The sequence below is a fragment of the Rhinopithecus roxellana genome, chromosome 12 (genome assembly GCF_007565055.1).
Source record: "Rhinopithecus roxellana isolate Shanxi Qingling chromosome 12, ASM756505v1, whole genome shotgun sequence".
Classification (NCBI taxonomy): Eukaryota; Metazoa; Chordata; class Mammalia; order Primates; family Cercopithecidae; genus Rhinopithecus; species Rhinopithecus roxellana.
Window position 1 is genome coordinate 91524756 of NC_044560.1, and position 18349 is coordinate 91543104.

Consider the following 18349-nt stretch of genomic DNA (forward strand, 5'->3'; position numbering starts at 1 on the left):
GACTTTAAAACTTAATTTTTGTTCTTGTAATCTGTAAACTTGAAATTAAGGTTTATTTTCTGACTGTTAAAAAAAGAAATGACTATTGAGAGGACCTATGATTGAATTTATGATATCACAAAGGACATAAGCTGAGTAAGATGAACTTATTTGCTAGTATACCAAGATGAGGGGCGACCTCTCAAAGCATGGGCAAATTAAATTTGGGGCACAGATGGGTAGCATACTGGTAAAATGTTTTAGCGTCTGTACAGAGCCTCGACTGCAAATATTGAGAGTCCTGAGTGGGTTAGGAGGGCGGGTGCCTAAGGTGTTTGGAAGACACCTCATACAGCATTGAGGCTAATGTGGAAGAGGTCAACTCTCATGCTCCACACCAAGACACCGCCTCTCAAGCTTGCATCAGAATCAATAGGGATTTGGGGTGTCCTTTTTGGACACTTGGAATTATAATTTATCAAACTGTTAGTCACCTTGGGCCCTGTGTTTTTTGTCTTGTTAAATCATTACAGAAAGAAAAAGATGACAAGTGGAAAAGAGGGAGCGAACCAGTTCCAGAAAAAAAGTTGGAACCTGTTGTTTTCGAGAAGGTGAAAATGGTAAGTTGGGAAGTATTTGCACTGTATGGACAGCCTAAGGTATGTGTATATTTGTGAAAGGGAGAGTAGGAGGCCTTGTGGTGAGTACCATTGCACCATCACAGCTGGGGCTAGAGGGTTCTGCATCTGGATTGGATCACCTGCTATCATCTCTGCTCTCCCGTTACCAGTTGCTGCCTAAATCTGCTCTGTAAGAGCTTCTCTTTGGGGTCAGATGGGAACTCAGGAAATGCATCTGTTCCGTCTAAGCAAGAGGCACGTTCCAAGCCAGAATGCCAAGGCTGTGGGACACCTTCTGAGCAGATGCTATTTCCACATTAGTCCTTCTCTTGTTAGACCTTCTGTACCCCATTTTCCGATTTCAATGAAGAACAGTCCAGAAGTGAGGCCATACTAGACCATTTTAAATGATCCCTTCTTATATTCTTGCTTTGTCATGTTGAAACAGACACCCTTCTTTTTCCACAGGACATATTGTGCCTGTAGTAGTAGAATCTCTAATATAAAAGCTTGGAATCTTGGGAGAGAGGACTTTACTTACTATTGCTTAAGGAAGAGTCTTTTATCATCATTCTGAATCACATTGTCTATGGACACAGTCACTAGTGATATTGGCAGAGTGAATTAGGTAATCTTTAAACCGACCTCCCTTTCAGTGTTAAAGTAAAAGGTTTTCTAACCACTGGGAGATTTGTTGGCTCTTGGCTCTTGTACCATCAGATACCTACCTTTATTCTTGGCTTTTCCTGGGACCAAAAACTGCTGCTTCTGTTGGATCCCCTGTTCTGTGGTTGTCTTGGTTTCAGAAAGATCTGTCTCTTCAGGACGCCAGACAATCACAGGCGATATCTTTGTTTTTCGCTTCAGGTTTGGTTTATGCACTTCTGCCTCCTGACTTGATTCTTTCACCTGACACTTCCTGAGTTTCGTTTCTTTGGTAACTCTTTTTGAGTAACAGTAGCCCTACCCACAAGAACACCGTGGCTTTACAGTGGAGATGGGAATAAAGAGTTCAAAAACACCTGCTTATTTCTGTAACATATTTTCACCTTAGCCACAGAAAAAAGAAGACCCACAGCTACCTCGGAAAAGCTCCCCAAAATCCACAGCGCCTGTCATGGATTTGTTGGGCCTTGGTAAGAGTTGGACTTTTCAGCTTCCATGTTCTTACAAATTTTAATGAATTCTCAGTGACCCTGGAAGATAGGTAGAGATGGGATTCTCCAGTTTTGTCTTCATTGGTAAGACTGTTCTCTTGCACTCTTCCTGATCTGTTTTATATCTGAACGGTTGCTCTAAGGAAGTGTTTACCATGACACTTTTCAGAGTGACAGTATGGTGTAGTGGTTAAGAGCATGGCCTTTGGAGCCAGTGTCCTGCTGTCTGTGACCTTGGGTAGTTTACTTAACCTCTAATATTGCTTTCCTACTCTGTGCAGTGAGAATGAGTCTCTACTTCAAAGATGTTGTTGGAAGGATTAAATGAGATAATGCCTCTAAAGCTCTTAGCCCCATGCCTGGTACATACTGAACCCTCCATAAATGTTAGCAATTTTGCTAAACAGCACCCTTGAGCCTCATGTCACTTCCCTGTACTCCACTCCCTGCCTGCATTCCTTTCATTTTTCAGATGCAGCCTGTTTCTGAGATGGCCTGTGGTCATTTTTCTCTAAACCTTTGAAATCCTGAACTAGTGATTCTACCGTTTCAGAAAGAAAGCCTGTTGTTTGCCTTTCACAGCACTGATGGTTGCACTTTGTTTCCATCCACTTCTGCTGACTTAGGTTATTGGCTACTTAGGTTTCTAATAGCCAAAAGGGAGCCAGCCAGCCCCCTACTGCGGTGCTGAAATAGCCTTCAGGCCTGGGCTTCTGCTGCCCTGTGCCTGATAGCTGGGCTACAGGCTTCCCCAGAGCACTCTGGGAATGTGGGGTAAAGCCTCTTTCGAGAAGCCCCATCCATGCTAGGTGATTCCAGAAGTCTAGATTTCTAGGTCCATGAGCTTATGGGCCACTTTTGCTTTTTGTCTAGAATAGAATGAAGGCATGGGCTTAATAAGCAGTGCTGCATCTTAACTTCGATCTCTCTTTCTAGATGCTCCTGTGTCCTGCTCCATTGCAAATAGTAAGACCGGCAATACCCTAGAGAAGGATTTAGATCTCTTGGCCTCTGTTCCATCCCCTTCTTCTTCAGGTTCCAGAAAGGTGAGTCTTGTGGGCTCCTCAGGATTAAAGAACATTCTGAAATGGGTGATTTTGATATATCTTAATCATAGAACTAAGTCATGCCTCCTTGGTGGAGTTAGACTTTGGTTTTGTTTATTCTTCATTCTTCCCTTAACATTGTGTCATTTCTGTCATAGTCTAAGATTGCTGTTCATGCCATTTTTTTCTCCTGCTCAAAAAGAGTGGGCCCTTTGAGTTGCTTCTACGGAAAGTGTGTGATACTGTGAAGGCTGATACTTGAGGCTAGCTCCTAGGCCTGAGTTACTGCCAGAGAACTGTGGGTAGGAAGACTTGAAACCTTTAATGGCTACCATTCGTGAAATGCCTGCTATGTCTCAGGCATAGTGTGAGGTGGTTTTTGTATATCATTTTGTGTATTTCATTAATAATTTCACATCTTCACCACAAACCTGCAAAGTGGGAATTTTACAGATGTAGAAATATTAGTTCATAAAAGTTACGTGACTAGCCTCTGGTTATACTAGTAAATGACTACACTGGGATCTAAACTCAGTTCCCCCTGCTGCATCATTTGTGGGTTGTTTTGTTTGTTTGTTCCTACCAAATCACATGTTTTGGTGAAGGGAAAGAATTGTAACAGAGCTTAATTATCAGGTGTTTTCAGATATTTCAATGGTAAAAATGTCAGGAAGCTATTAACTTGAACCATGAATTCTTACTGCAGATGTTAGGAACAGCAGAGAGGGAAGGGAGATCCTTAAGGAGACCCCCATGAGAACCATTTCAATTCTTCTCCTGCCCTCTTTGCCCTAAGGCTGTAGGTTCCATGCCAACTGCAGGGAGTGCTGGCTCTGTTCCTGAAAACCTGAACCTGTTTCCGGAGCCAGGGAGCAAATCAGAAGAAATAGGCAAGAAACAGCTCTCTAAAGACTCCATTCTTTCACTGTATGGATCCCAGACGCCTCAAATGCCTACTCAAGGTAGACTTCCTGGGTATCATGGCCATGTGCCAGATAGAGACATGAGGGCTTCCATGCAGGAATTATTGACTGTGACAGAGGACAGTTACTTTGGGGACCAGGATGTCATACAGCAAACAAACCTGAACATGACCAAAGTATCAGCAGATAGAAATTAATGTAACTCAGAGTCATACTTCTGTGGAGTCTGGGGTCACACTTTGGTGAAGTCTAACTCAAGGTCTGGATCTGGACCCTAAAGGGAAAATGACTCAGTCAGCAGCCCATTGGTAAGCCATAGCAGGCCTTGTAGAGACTCTAACTACTTTGCTGTGTAAAGAGCATTGTGAGTAGAGTAATCCTGAGAAATTCCAGCTGGAAAGGGGTAGCCAGGGAGAGTTTGGGCTGACTATGTTTTTCACTCTCATTTAACAGACCTGTATATGTGTTTTCTTGACAGCAATGTTCATGGCTCCTGCTCAGATGGCATATCCCACAGCCTACCCCAGCTTCCCTGGGGTTACACCTCCTAACAGCATAATGGGGAGCATGATGCCTCCACCAGTAGGCATGGTAGCTCAGCCAGGAGCTTCTGGGATGGTTGCCCCCATGGCCATGCCTGCAGGCTATATGGGTGGCATGCAGGCATCAATGATGGGTGTGCCGAATGGAATGATGACCACCCAGCAGGCTGGCTACATGGCAGGTATGGCAGCTATGCCCCAGACTGTGTATGGGGTCCAGCCAGCTCAGCAGCTGCAGTGGAACCTTACTCAGGTAAGCTATCCCTATTTTACTTGGAGCAAGAGTTTTGAGCCTTCCTCAAGTTTGTTTCTCCACTTTGTACCTCTCCACTATCCTTTGAGTCCTTTCCATGTAAATGAGATAGTGCCAGAGACATTGTTAGGTTTGCTTTTTGTTTTTTTTTCCCTAGAAGGTCTGTCTAAAGTCATCCTTTCTGAGGAAGAACTCCTCAGTTCTGTAGAATTCCTGTAGAATAAGCGCAACTGCCTAAATCTGAATCTCTCCACACATTCTCAAAAGCAAAAACAAACATACAAAAAAACCCTATACAAACAATGAATGCAGATATTCTCACAACAATCTCATTTGGTAGACAAGGTTCAAATGGCATGGCAATGGGCATATAAACACCAAATCTAGCAGAGCCAGCATCACAGAGGAGACTGTAAAAACAGAAGATGGAGCAGGGGCCTAGCAGTGATACCACAGATAAAGTAACTCCCCAGAAGGAGAAAGACCTACCCTCATCAAAGACATACTGAGAACAGGTCTGAGATGTGGCAGATTAGAACTCTGTTTACTTGGAGGATCAAAAATAAGAGACTTGAGATATATAGGAGTATAGATAGTAACCTTGGGAAAGCATTGCTTCTCGGGGAGATGGGCATGGCCTAAAAGGAGGAGGTACCCTTTGGAGGACTGGTGGTGAAGGGAAAGAAAGACACGAGAAATGGAAATGAGAATCACAAAATCGAATATATACCTTCCTCCCTCTTCCAAAATCACCACTTCACTAATAAAAGATGGTGCTCTTAATCTAAGAAATTTAGTAAGCCTCCCCAAACCCTCACACCTATTATTGCTGATTGAGAAAAAAAATAAGACCTTACAAAATAAACCAAACATGGCAGCTGACATTTGTGCAAAACTCCTACAAGAAGAAAATAGAAAATGAAAATCAAAACATTTTACATAATGAATATTCTCCCTCAAAAAGCAGTCATAAAGCAGAAGAAAATCGTTACACTATTTATCAACCTGAATTAAATGTCCTTAAACAAACATTTGCAGATAAGACAAAACACCTTAAATCAGAAATTCAAAAACTTAAAGCCAAAATGAATAAAAAACTGAATGTTGGCCGGGCGCGGTGGCTCAAGCCTGTAATCCCAGCACTTTGGGAGGCCGAGACGGGCGGATCACAAGGTCAGGAGATCGAGACCATCCTGGCTAACATGGTGAAACCCCGTCTCTACTAAAAAATACAAAAAAAAAAAACTAGCCGGGCGAGGTGGTGGCCACCTGTAGTCCCAGCTACTCGGGAGGCTGAGGCAGGAGAATGGCGTAAAAAACCCGGGAGGCGGAGCTTGCAGTGAGCTGAGATCCGGCCACTGCAGTCCAGCCTGGGCGACAGAGCGAGACTCCGTCTCAAAAAAAAAAAAAAAAAAAAAAAAAAACCTGAATGTTGTGAAATGAAAGTTTACTGAACTCAGAAAAGAAATTGAAGAAAAAGCCAAAATGTTCTTATAAAGACTGAGTTACAAGTTAGCCAAAGAACAATAGATTGAACTAAAACTATATTTGGCATTGAGGAAAGGCATGAAACAGCCAAGAGAATAAAAACTAAATATAGAAAGGAGTAAGAATCAGATGGAAATTAATATGGAAGTTAGGCAAAGAAAACCTAACGTACATATTTGGAGATGCCCAAAGAAATAAAGACAAAATAAATAAAATATGGGACAGAATTAATGAACTTAAAACTACAACACCAGAAAACTTTCTAGTAATAAAAGACTTGGATATAATAGGGGAAGAGCCCATTGTGTATCAGGGAAAATTGACCCAGAACAGTAAACTCTAAAATATATCCCAGTAAACCTACAGATTTTAAAGAACATTAAAAATATTTAGGGTGGCTGGGCACAGTGGCTTACACCTGTAATCCCAACACTTTGGGAGGCCAGGGCAGGCAGATCACAAGGTCAGGAGATCGAGACCATCCTGGCTAACACGGTGAAACCCTGTCGCTACTAAAAATACAAAAAAATTAGCCAGGTGTGGTGGTGGGCGCCTGTAGACCCAGCTACTCGGGAGGTTGAGGCAGGAGAATGGTGTGAACCCGGGAGGCGGAGCTTGTAGTGAGCCAAGATCGTGCCACTGCACTCCAGCCTGGGCAACAGAGTGAGACTCCATCTCAAAAAAAAAAAAAAAAAATATTGTTTAGGGCTCCAACCTTTTCCATATCTCCTTCTCACAAAAATCTGTCACGACAAACAGAAAATACCCAGGTTGACATCAGACTTCCTAATAGCAAAATACAAAAAGAACAACAAGGAGAGTAGTATTTTAAAGACGCTCAAGTATATGCAAGACAAGACAAGCATTTTACAGCCAAGCCAGCCAAGCTAGCCTTCAGGTATCAAGGCTGTAAAAAATAAATATGCAAGAACTCAGGTAGTATCACACTTATAAGACTCTCCTGGGGAATCTAACAGAAGATAAACTTCATCCACCTAAGAGGTGACTGGGGTCATTTTCATTTTTGTCAAAAGAACTGATGGTGAGAATTGAATGTTTAATTGAGAATCTAAGACTAAAACAAAGGTAGTGACCAGAATATACATTATATTCTGACAAACAGATACAACTAAAAATAATGGAAGGAGAAGGGAGAAAAGTTGAATAATAAATATTGTATGGGAAATAAGTACAAGTCAAAGGATGTAATAAGCTGACAAACCAAAACATGGAAGCTTGAATAAGGAAAAAGCAGACCAAGGACATTGCTAAAAAGTATTAGTATAAAGGTAATCACTAAAACAAACATGTGGGATGTTCTGAATACCAAGATAATTTTCCCTTCCCTTCCCTTTCCCCTTCCGCTTCCCTTTCCCCTTCCCCTTCCCCTCCCCCTCCCCTCCCCTTCCCTTCCCTCCCCTTCCCTTCCCTTCCCTCTCCTTTCCCCTCTCCCGTCTCCCCTCTCCCCTCTCCCTTCTGCCATCTCCCATCTCCCCTCTCCCATCTCCCCTCTCCCTTTTTCTTTTCTTTTCTGAGACAGAGTCTCACTCTGTCGCCCAGGCTGGAGTCCAGTGGCACAATCTCGGCTCACTGCAACCTCCACCTCCCGGGTTCAAGTGATTCTCCTGCCTCAGCCTCCTGAGTAGGTGGGATTACAGGCACCCACCACCACACCTGGCTAATATTTTTGTATTTTTTAGTGGAGATGGGGTTTCACCATGATGGCCAGGCTAGTCTCAAACTTCTGACCTGAAGTGATCCACCCGCATTGGCCTCTCAAAGTGCTGGGATTACAGGCATGAGCCACTGCACCCCGCTGAGAATTTTTAAAAACAGACTACAAAGTGCAGCAAATACAATAAACACAGTTAAAATATAATATGATGGAATAAAGACCAAACATACCAGTCATATCAGTAGGCAACTCTTCTATCAGAAGAAAATGATGTTCAAATTGGCTCACAATGCAACACTAGTTTTGTACTAGGTACAAAGAAATACAAAGTGATTTAACATGAAAACCAAGCAAAGGAATACCAGAGAAGTGGTATGGTGCATGTGTACTGCACATGTGCATGTATATGCTATCTTTATCAGGGTTATACTTACTTATAAAAAGTATTTTTATGTTTTTGTTTCTCTGTGGTCCGGAATAGTTTATGTAGTACTGGTCTTTGAAGGTTTTGTGGAATTCCTGTGTGAAGTTTGTGGTCCCTATTGCTTTCCTTTGTAGCAAATCTTTGATACATTTCTCTGTTTCTTCTATGGAAGTCAATTTTGGAAAACTGTATTTACCTAGATTTTCCATTTCACCGAGGTTTTCAAATTTATCAAAAGTTATGCCAAGCAGTCTCATTAATTTTTTTCAAAGAACCAGGATTTTGATTTATTGGTGCTACATTTTTCTGTTTTCCACCTCAATTTTTGGTGTATCTTTCCATATGCTTTCTATGGGTTTACTTTGTTATTTTCTAGCTTTCATAGTGGAGATTTTAATTCGCTTATTTTCATTGTTTCGTTTTTATTTACATAAGTAATGGAATGCTGTAAGTCTGATGGGAATATGTCAGAGGGACACATGAGCCGACTTCCAGTGGCTCTGACTGGCCAAATGTGAGACAATTTGAACATCAAAAAGACTAACAACAGTAATGGATTATGACACACTGAATGGAAAAAAAAAACAAAAACCCATGAGTCCATGGTGATATTTTTTAAAAACCGGATGTGGAATGGAGGGAGAAAAAGCCTTCTTTACAGAAGAATGATAGTAATTGTAAAAAGAACAAAGGATTCCCACATTTGCAAAGAAATGCCCTTCAGATTATTTATTAATTATAATGAAAGAAATATAGCCACTACCTTAGCCAAGTGATCAAATTACCGGCAATGGAACAAAGTAATATCATGTGCTTCCTGATATTTTGTACTAAGAAAGACATCGTATCTCCTCCATAGAATCTTGCCAAAAATATTTAACCTGGATCCAATTATGAGAAGATGAATCCAAACTGTGGGATATGCTACAAAATAACTGTCCTGGGTTTTTAAAAATGTCAGTGTCAGGAAGAAATGGGAGGAAGTGGTAGGGAAACTGTTCTAGATTAAAGGAAACTACAGAGATCTGAAAATGAAATGCCATGTACATTAGAATATTGTGTTAATGTTAAAATTCTGGAGTGTGTTCATGGTTTTGTGGTTCTGTTAAAGTGTTCGTTCTTACGAAGCGCCTCCTGACTTAGGAGTGAAATGTCGCGATAGCTGCAGCTTTTTTTTTTTTTTTTTTTTTTTTTAAATCTGTGGCTTTTGATGCTCATCAAAAAAATGTAAGTTTTTATATAAGGAGAGAGAGAAAATATGGCAAATGTTAACAGTTGGTGAATTTAAGGAAGAAGATATATGGGTTTTATTGTACTATTCTTTCAACTTTTATGTAAGTTTGAAATTTACTTTAAAAGTTGGTAAAGAAAAAGAATTTATATAGCAAATGTTTAGGCTCAGGAAATTCAAGGCATTTTTCTCCATAAAGTATTTTTCTGTTCACTGCTAGGGGGCCAGTCTTTCCATCAAATTCATGAAGGACCCCTGCCCTATCCTGCCCGAGGCCTTATTCCACTGACTTTTCTTCCAGCTCCTTCCCTTCTCATACACTGAAGACACATTAGTCTTTTTTACCCCCTGCCTTTGTTCATTTCGAACAGTCCAGTTCCTTTTTTTCCCCTTCTACAAATGAAAGAGCCTGCCCAAGCGCTTTCCCTGACACTGACAGTAATAGCTGTGCTGAAGATGAGGCGGGAGCACTGGGGAGGGGGCTTTCCTTTCAGCTTTTAGGATTGGCCAGGCAAGTTAACAATAGGCCCCTTTTATTTACGATGAGGGACTGGAAAGGAAAAAGAGAGGAACTCATGCTGATTTTCTGTCAACTAGATCCAGATGCCAGGATGCCTTCTTTCCCTCCCTGAGCTTTAGTCTCTGTCAACATTGCACTCCCAAAAAGTCATTCATGTACATGGCCTTGAAATGATCTGACTGCTAGGGTCCAGGGTTTACTTCCATAACAGAGTTTCCCTGTGTCTCATTCTCCCCATCCTGGCAGAGAAAGGAACTCCCACTCTGCCTTTTGCACTAATTGGTAGAATGCCCACAGCCTGGTCTGAAAGTCTCCTCTCTCCCTTTCAGATGACCCAGCAGATGGCTGGGATGAACTTCTATGGAGCCAATGGCATGATGAACTATGGACAGTCAATGAGCGGCGGAAGTGGACAGGCAGCAAATCAGACTCTCAGTCCTCAGATGTGGAAATAAAAACAAAACACCTGTATGGCTGCCATTCTCTTCAGCCCTCGCTCTCCCCTTTCCACAGCCTCCATCCCTGACCCCCATCCTCTTTTCCTACCTCTCTGTTTGGTTTAGAAATTGCTCAATAAGTCATTTGGGGTTTGGCATCCTGCCCAGCCACTTCCCAAACATGAAGACCTCTCTGTTGCTTTATGTTGTACATGCCCCATAGCCATCCCAGCGTCCTCCCCAGTCCTCTCCTGGCACCAACACCTTAGAAGTTGTTGGCAGAAGGCACTTAAACTGTGGGAGAAACGTGCACACCTTTGAGTACCTTCCCTCAAGGTTAAAGCTCCTCAGACTCTCAGAAGGGTCTATAGGTGTTGTGTATTAGGCAAACAGGGGAAAGCTTAGAGGTCCTTCTGTATGTGTTAATAAGCTGTTTCTAAGTGTTTAAATTTGAAGGGGAAGCATCATGTTCTCATGATTTATGGGAATGAAGCAAGTACTGAAATCAAATTAAATACTCCCTGGGTCCTGGGTCAGTTTGACCCTAGCGCTGGGGTGAGGCAAGCCCCCTCCTATGAGGATGAGCAAAAATACTACTCTCTTCACCCTGAGTTGCTTTCCGGATCTGGGGCTTCAGGACTTGCTGCTTCAGTCAGCCTTTATTAGCACCAAAGACTTTATGAAGATCCCACACACAGACACACATCCCTTCCCACCTCCCACCTGCCTTCAGTAGGATCTGGCTCCGTGGCTGGAGGACAAACCCCTAGAGTGGGAATGCAGAGCTTAACGTGTACTGCTTGTGTGTGCACGTGAGAGTGAGTGTGTGTGTGTGTGTGTGTGTGTGTGTGTGTGTTCCGCCTCCCATCCTCTCCCCATCTGCTCTGGGTATTTTTGTTTTTGTTTAGTTTTAGGTTTACAACAGAGAGGAGTTAATTTATCAGCAGCCTAAAACTGTTGTGTTTTTCTTACGGTTTAAAAAATGCCATGTCATTGATAACTCCCTTTCTCCCTTCCCTTCTCCCAGTCTGCTGATCACTCTTTCATGCCTGTGTATCCAGGGTGCTCTGTTTCCCCACCATTCCCAGGTGTACGAGGCAGAGGGCCGGGACAGCTTTCCTCTCAGTCATTGTTCACCCCACTTGAAAATTCAGACAAGAAAACTTTGCTTAAAAGATTTCATGTGTGGGAACTACGTTCCTGGCTGCCTTTCTCCTGTGTATGTGTAAATTCCTTAATAAATATTGCAGGGAAGGACTGTTTGCTTGGCCATTACTGTGCGTCACTCTTGGAGGAGGGTGCGTTACACTCAGGTTTTCTGTTTTCCAAAGGCAATTCTTTCACTTACTGTATTTTGGAAAATTCTGTACTTCTCATACCCAAGGGCGAGGCCCAGGCTCCAGCAGTCAGAAAGGGGGCCTCTCTCCACTGGCATCTAGAGCTGTGAGCTGAGGGAACTCCGAAGATGGGCACCTGCTAGAGTCACAGAACATCAGAGCGGCATGCCTTTCCCCCACAGATGGAGAAACTGAGACACGGAGAAAGGACATGGTTGGCTGATGTCCATTAGAGAACCCTGGGCAGAGCCGGCAGTAGCCTCCAAGTGTCTGGATTTCCAGCCCCTTGTTCTTTCCCTGTGCCATGGCAATGAAGTAGTGAATTGAAATTCCTCTCTGCCGAGAGAGCAGTAGCTTTGGCTGGTAAAGGTAACTCCCCCTCTCTGAGCTATTGGAACTGGGCCTTCCAAATCAGTGTCAGGAATCAGAAACAGGACACTCATTCCTGGGGGCGGTACGAAATACAAAGGGAAGAAAGAAGACCGTCTTTAGTCTGTTTCCTTCTCCCTTCGACTCCCTTTCTGCTCTCAACAGATGTGATCTTTGGACCCTTCCTCCCTTCTTTCCTTTGAGTACACGCTTTGAGTCCTTACAGATGTAAGTGGGAGGACAGCTCAGTGACTAGGAAAGTCGGCTCTGGGTCAGGCTGCCAGTGTTCCTATCCCTTCCTACGCTGAGCAAACTACTGAACTCCTGTGTCTCCGGGTAAAATAGGGACGATGGTAATAGGATAATAAGCAGTTCCTGTGGTATATTTAGCACACTATTGGGCACTTAGTAAGCACTCAGGTATTAGCAGGTATTGCATGCCAGATCTGTGTTAGGCAGTAGCTCATTTGACAAACTTTTAATAAGTGTCAGTAATGTGCCAAACACTGTTTTAGGCTCTAGAGACAAAGCAGTGAATAAAAACTCTCCAATCTCATAGGGTAGTGTGGTAGGAGAAATGAATAATAAACAAATAGATTTAATTCAGACAGTATAAGACAAGGGGAGAGAGTGGGTATGGGGCCATTTGGACGGAGTGGTCAGGAGAAGGTTACATTTGGACTGAGACCTGAAGACGCAGCCAGTCCATAGAGATCTGGAAAGAGTTGGAAATAGTTTGGGGGCATTAGTTTGGGAGTCGTGAGGATACATACGGGTGTTATGTAAAGCCATGAGAGCGGTTGAAGTCACTTGAGAAAATAGAGAGAACTGAGTCTGGGAACCCATCAGCATGTAGAGGTTGAGAAGGATGAATAAGATGAAGCTGAGATAGTTTCTGCTTTTAAGAAGCTCATGGTCTCATGGGGCAGCAAATTTATAATTTCTTTTTTCTGTTTTTGTTTTTGAGACAGAGTCTCGCTCTGTCACCCAAGCTGGAGTGCAGTGGTGTGATCATGGCTCACTGCAGCCTTGACCTCCTGGGCTTACACAGTCCTCCCAACTTCAGCCTCCCCAAGTAGCTGGGACCAAAGGTGTGCACCACCACACTGGGCTAATTTTATTTTATTTTTTTGTAGAGACAAGTTGCCCAGGTGAGTTCCTGTGATCCTCCCACATCGTCCTCCCATAGTGCTGGGATTACAAGCGTGGGCCACTGTGTCCAGCCTGTAATTTCCTATACAGGTGGATAATGGGAGCTGAGGTGAGGGGGGACTTAGCCCAGTCAGGAAACCTTCCTGAAGAGAGTGGCACTTGAGCTGAGTCTTAAAGGGAGAAGTAGCAGTTAACCAATGAATTGGTGTGGAGAAGAATATTCCAGACAAATAGTGTCATGTGAATAAGGATATAGAAACCTACAAGAGCATGGAACATTTTGAGAGGTACAAACATATTTCTAGGGATGATGTGAGTGTGGTGTGCTGTGGGAGAGGTGGAGCTGGACCAGGTTGGGGGGCCTTTCCACACCCTATGAAGGAGTTTAGCCCGAAGTATGAGTGGTGGAGAGACTTCGTAGATTTGAGTTTTAGATAGCTCACTCTTGCATCACTATGAACAGCACATTTGAGGAAACAAGACCAGAGGTAGGGAACCAGAAATGGCAAGAGCTGACCTAGGGCTGTGGTGGTGGGGGTAGGGGAGAATGGAGGGGCTTAGAGTAGCAGTTAATGATTGATCATGAGGCATGTGAGATGCTAAAAGGTGTTCCACAAAAATGCTAAAATAAGCATAGAAAAGACTAGATTATATCGCTTCATATCTAGAATATAGTATCTACAAAGTAATCTCTTTGAAAAGTCCTGTAGTAGACCTTTTTCTTAGTTTTCTAGCACTTACCAACACTTATTTTACCATGGAGTCAATTTCTCTGGTATATCTAATAACCATAGAATACTATTTGGGGAAAAGCAACCAGAAGAATTCTTTAGGACAGGAGTATCCTATCTTTTGGCTTCCCTGGGCCACATTGGAAGAATTGTCTTGGCCCACATGTAAAATACTGATAAAATGTGATATCTGATGAGCTAAAAAAAAAAAAAAAAACATAATTTTTTGTTCTTGTTGTTTTGTTTGTTTGTTTTGTAGAGATGGAGTCTCACTCTGTCGCCCAGGCTGACTCTCGGCTCACTGCAGCCTCTGCCTCCCTGGTTCCAGCAATTCTCCTGCCTCAGCCTCCCGAGTAGCTGGGACTACAGGCGCATGCCGCCACACCCGGCTAATTTCTTTTGTGTTTTAGTAGAGATGGGGTTTCACTGTGTTGCCCAGGCTGGTCTTGAACTCCTGAGCTCAGGCAATCCACCCAACCTCAGCCTCCCAAAGTGTTAGGATTACAGGCGTGAGCCACCAAGCCCGGCCCTCATAATGTTTTATGAATTTGTGTTGGGCCTCATTCAAAGCCATCCTGGGCCGCATGCGGACTGTGTGCCCAGGGCTAGACAAGGTGCTTTAGGAGGTAGAGTTGGGAGGTGTCAGTATTGGATAAGATGTGGGATGGAGAGGGAGGAAGCAGTCAAATCTCCCATGTTTCTAGATTATGTGAAAGAATTTACAGAAGGAAGAGAAGCTGGCTTTTCTCTAGGAAGGGAGAAGTAGATAATTAGGAGTTTGGTTTTGGGCTTGTTGAAATTGTGTTGCCTATGTTATATCCAGGTCTGGCTGACCTGGATTTAAATTGGATTTAAGAGTCTGAAGTTCAAGGAAGAGGTCAGGCTGGAGAAATTAATTTGTGAGTTAGCCCATGGAGGTGGTAACTGATACAATAGGAGATGGGTGGGAATCACCTAAGGTGGGTTTGTAAAATAACAGCAGTGGGCTGGGACAATTTGTGGGGAAATATTTATTTTTAATAGAAGTTAAGGAGGAAAGGCCCAAGAAGGAGAGGAGGTGGAATGGGGATGAGGAGGAATAGTCAGAAAGTTATGCAAAACAAAACAAAACTCTAGGAAAGTACAATGTCAAGGAACCCTAGGAACTATACTATCTAGAAAAAGGGATGATCACAAACATCAAATCAGCAGGAAAATCTAGAGAGAGAAGGATTGGTAAAAGGACTACTGAATTTAGCATTTGGAAACGGTAAACTTCAGTTGGAATGTTAGGGCCAGAAACCAGATTATAGTGAGTTGAAGGGTGGATTGAAGCAGTTGTAAAGTAGAGAAACAGGCTCTATAAAATTAAATAAACCTGGTAAGATTTAAGAATAGAAACAGAGCATGTAAATTCCAAGCCAATAAAGAGGGAAAAATTAGAAAATGCAAATAATCAAAAATATCAACCATCCTCTTGTCCCCCAAGAAAAAGGCAGGGTAAGATTTTTTTTTTTTTTTTTTTTTTTTTTAAAGCTCAGAAAAGTGGACCAAACTGAATTAAAAAGTAGTATGACTGAAACAAGTCTAAATACAAAAAATACAATGTAAATGGAATAAATAAATTTGGAATACTGACATTGTTAGATTGCACTTTTAAAATCCATTCCTAGCCGTGTGCAGTGGGTCACGCCTGTTCTCCCAGCACTTTGGGAGACCGAGGCGGGTGGATCATGAGGTCAGAGGTTTGAGACCATCCTGGCCAAGATGATGAAACCCTCTCTCTACTAAAAATACAAAAATGAGCCAGGCGTGGTGGCAGGCACCTGTAGTCCCAGTTACTCAGGACGCTGAGAAAGGAGAATCGCTTGAACCCATGAGGCGAAGGTTGCAGTGAGCCGAGATCGCGCCATCGCACTCCAGCCTGGGCAACAAGAGCGAAACTCCATCTTAAATAAAAAAATAAATAAATGTAAATAAATAAAAAAGGCCGGGCCAGTAATCCCAGACTTTGGGAGGCCGAGGTGGGTAGATCACGAGGTCAGGAGATCGAGACCATCCTGGCTAACACGGTGAAACCCTGTCTCTACTAAAAAAGTACAAAAAACTAGCTGGGCGAGGTGGCGGGCGCCTGTAGTCCCAGCTACTCAGGAGGCTGAGGCAGGAGAATGGTGTGAACCTGGGAGGCGGAGCTTGCAGTGAGCTGAGATCCGGCCACTGCACTCCAGCCTGGGCGACAGAGCGAGGCTCCGTCTCAAAAAAAACCAAAAATTCGCTATGCGGGGTGGTGTTCGCCTGTAGTCCCAGTTACTCGGGAGGCTGAGGCAGGAGAATCGCTTGAACCTGGAGGCAAAGGTTGCAGTTAGCCAAGATCTCGCCACTGCACTCCAGCCTGGGTGACAGAGCGAGACTCTGTCCCAAAATAAAATAAAATAAATAAAATTTAAAAACCCATTCCTAGCCAGATGCAGTGGTTCACGCCTGTAATCCCAGCACTTTGGGGAGCTGTGGCAGGCCAATCACTTGAGTCTTAGGAGTTTGAGACCAGCCTGGGCATCGTGGCAAAAACCATTCTCTAAAAAAATTAGCTGAATGTGGTGGCGTGTGCCTTGGTCCCAGCTCCTTGGGAGGCTAAGGCGGGAGGATTGCTTGAGCCCAGAGGTTGTGGTTTCAATGAGCTGAGATCTCCCCACTGCATTCCAGCCTGAGTGAAAGAGTGAGACCCTATCTCAAATAAATAAAATAAAATAAAAAATAGTAAAATAAAGTAAAATCCATTCCTTCTGGTATCTCGACCTTTCTTTAAGATCACTTTCCTTCACCTGAAGTAGATCCTTTGGAAGCTTCTTTAGTGAAAGTCTCTTTGAGTCGTTCCTGAAGCATAAGGATAGGAAAATGTTTAAAATAAAGGAATGGAAAAAAAAGAAAAAAAGAAAAATAAATAAAAAATAAAAATAAAAAAAAGGAATGGAACAAGCAAGATCAGGCAAATGCAAAACCAAAAGTTAATGGGGATCCTTTGTATCATTTATATTTATATTTTCAAAATAGACTTTCAGACAAAAAGCATTACAGGTTGAGCATCCTAACCTGAAAACTCAAAATTCGAAATGCTCTAAAATATCAGCACTGACACGACACCACAAGTGAAAAATTCCACACCTGACCTCATGTGATGGGGTCACAGTCAAAACTTTGTTTCTTGCACAAAATTATCTAAAACATTGTGTAAAATTACCTTCAGTTGGCCGGGCCTGGTGGCTCAAGCCTGTAATCCCAGCACTTTTGGGAGGCCGAGACGGGCAGATCACGAGGTCAGGAGATCGAGACCATCCTGGCTAATATGGTGAAACCCTGTCTCTACTAAAAAATACAAAAAACTAGCCGGGCAAGGTGGTGGGCGCCTGTAGTCCCAGCTACTCGGGAGGCTGAGGCAGGAAAATGGCGTAAACCCGGGAGGCAGAGCTTGCAGTGAGCTGAGATCCGGCCACTGCACCCCAGCCTGGGTGACAGAGCAAGACTCTGTTTCAAAGAAAAAAAAAAAGTTCCTTCAGTCTATGTGTATAGGATGTATATGAAATAAATGAATTTTATATTTAGACTTGTGTCCTGTTCCCAAGATATCTCATTATCATTATGTATATGTAAATATTCTTAAATATGAAAAAATCCAAAATCTGAAACACTTCTGGTCAAGCATTTTGGATAAGGGATACTCATCCTGTATTAGAAAGAGAAAAGAACTCTATGTAGTAATAAAAGGTTCAATGCACAAGGAAAATATTACAGTTCTAAACCAGTATGCATTCTTAAAGCCTCATAGTACAAATTTATAGAACTTCATGGAAAAAGAATCCATCATAATTGTGTGAAAATTCTCCACCAGGTTTTTTTTTTTTTTTTTTTTGTGGAAATTCAAAAGCTGATTCAAAAATTTATGTGGAAATGCAAAGGATCTAGAATAGCCATGACAATCTTGGAAAAAGAAAGAATAAATTTGGGCGGGGCACAGTGGCTCACACCTCTAATCCCAGCACTTTGGGACGTTGAGGTGGGTGGAACACCTGAGGTCGGGAGTTTGAGATTAGCCTGACCAACATGGAGAAACCTCATCTCTACTAAAAATACAAAATTAGCCGGGCATGGTGGCACATGCCTGTAATCCCAGCTACTCGGGAGGCTGAGGTAAGAGAATCGCTTGAACCTGGGAGGCAGAGGTTGCGGTGAGCCAAGATGGTACCATTGCACTCCAGCCTGGGCAACGAGAGTGAAACTCCATCTAAAAATAAATAAATACGTAAATAAATAAAGAATAAATTTGAAAGGATTACACTACCAGATTTTAAGATTTCTTATGAAACTACAGTAATTAAGACAGTGTGGAATCAGTGCAGGATAGACATATTAACCACTGGAATAGAATACAGGACCCAGAAATAACCCCAGGCACATATTGATTTATGAAGGGGGCAATGCAATGCAATGG

The 18349-nt window shown here is 42.8% G+C and overlaps 1 protein-coding gene across 3 annotated transcripts in view; it reads left to right on the forward strand.

Annotated features, from left to right (window-relative positions):
• Positions 1 to 11553, forward strand: part of SMAP2 (small ArfGAP2) — a 51122-nt gene extending 39569 nt beyond the window's left edge. For all 3 annotated transcript variants that reach the window (XM_010354220.2, XM_030942137.1, XM_030942136.1), the window contains exons 5-10: positions 513 to 599; positions 1654 to 1735; positions 2693 to 2802; positions 3599 to 3764; positions 4204 to 4520; positions 10188 to 11553. In XM_010354220.2, the coding sequence (XP_010352522.1) occupies positions 513 to 599; positions 1654 to 1735; positions 2693 to 2802; positions 3599 to 3764; positions 4204 to 4520; positions 10188 to 10313 (888 nt within the window). In that variant the 3' untranslated portion in view covers positions 10314 to 11553. The remainder of the gene's footprint in view (positions 1 to 512; positions 600 to 1653; positions 1736 to 2692; positions 2803 to 3598; positions 3765 to 4203; positions 4521 to 10187) is intronic.
• Positions 11554 to 18349: the final 6796 nt, after the last annotated feature.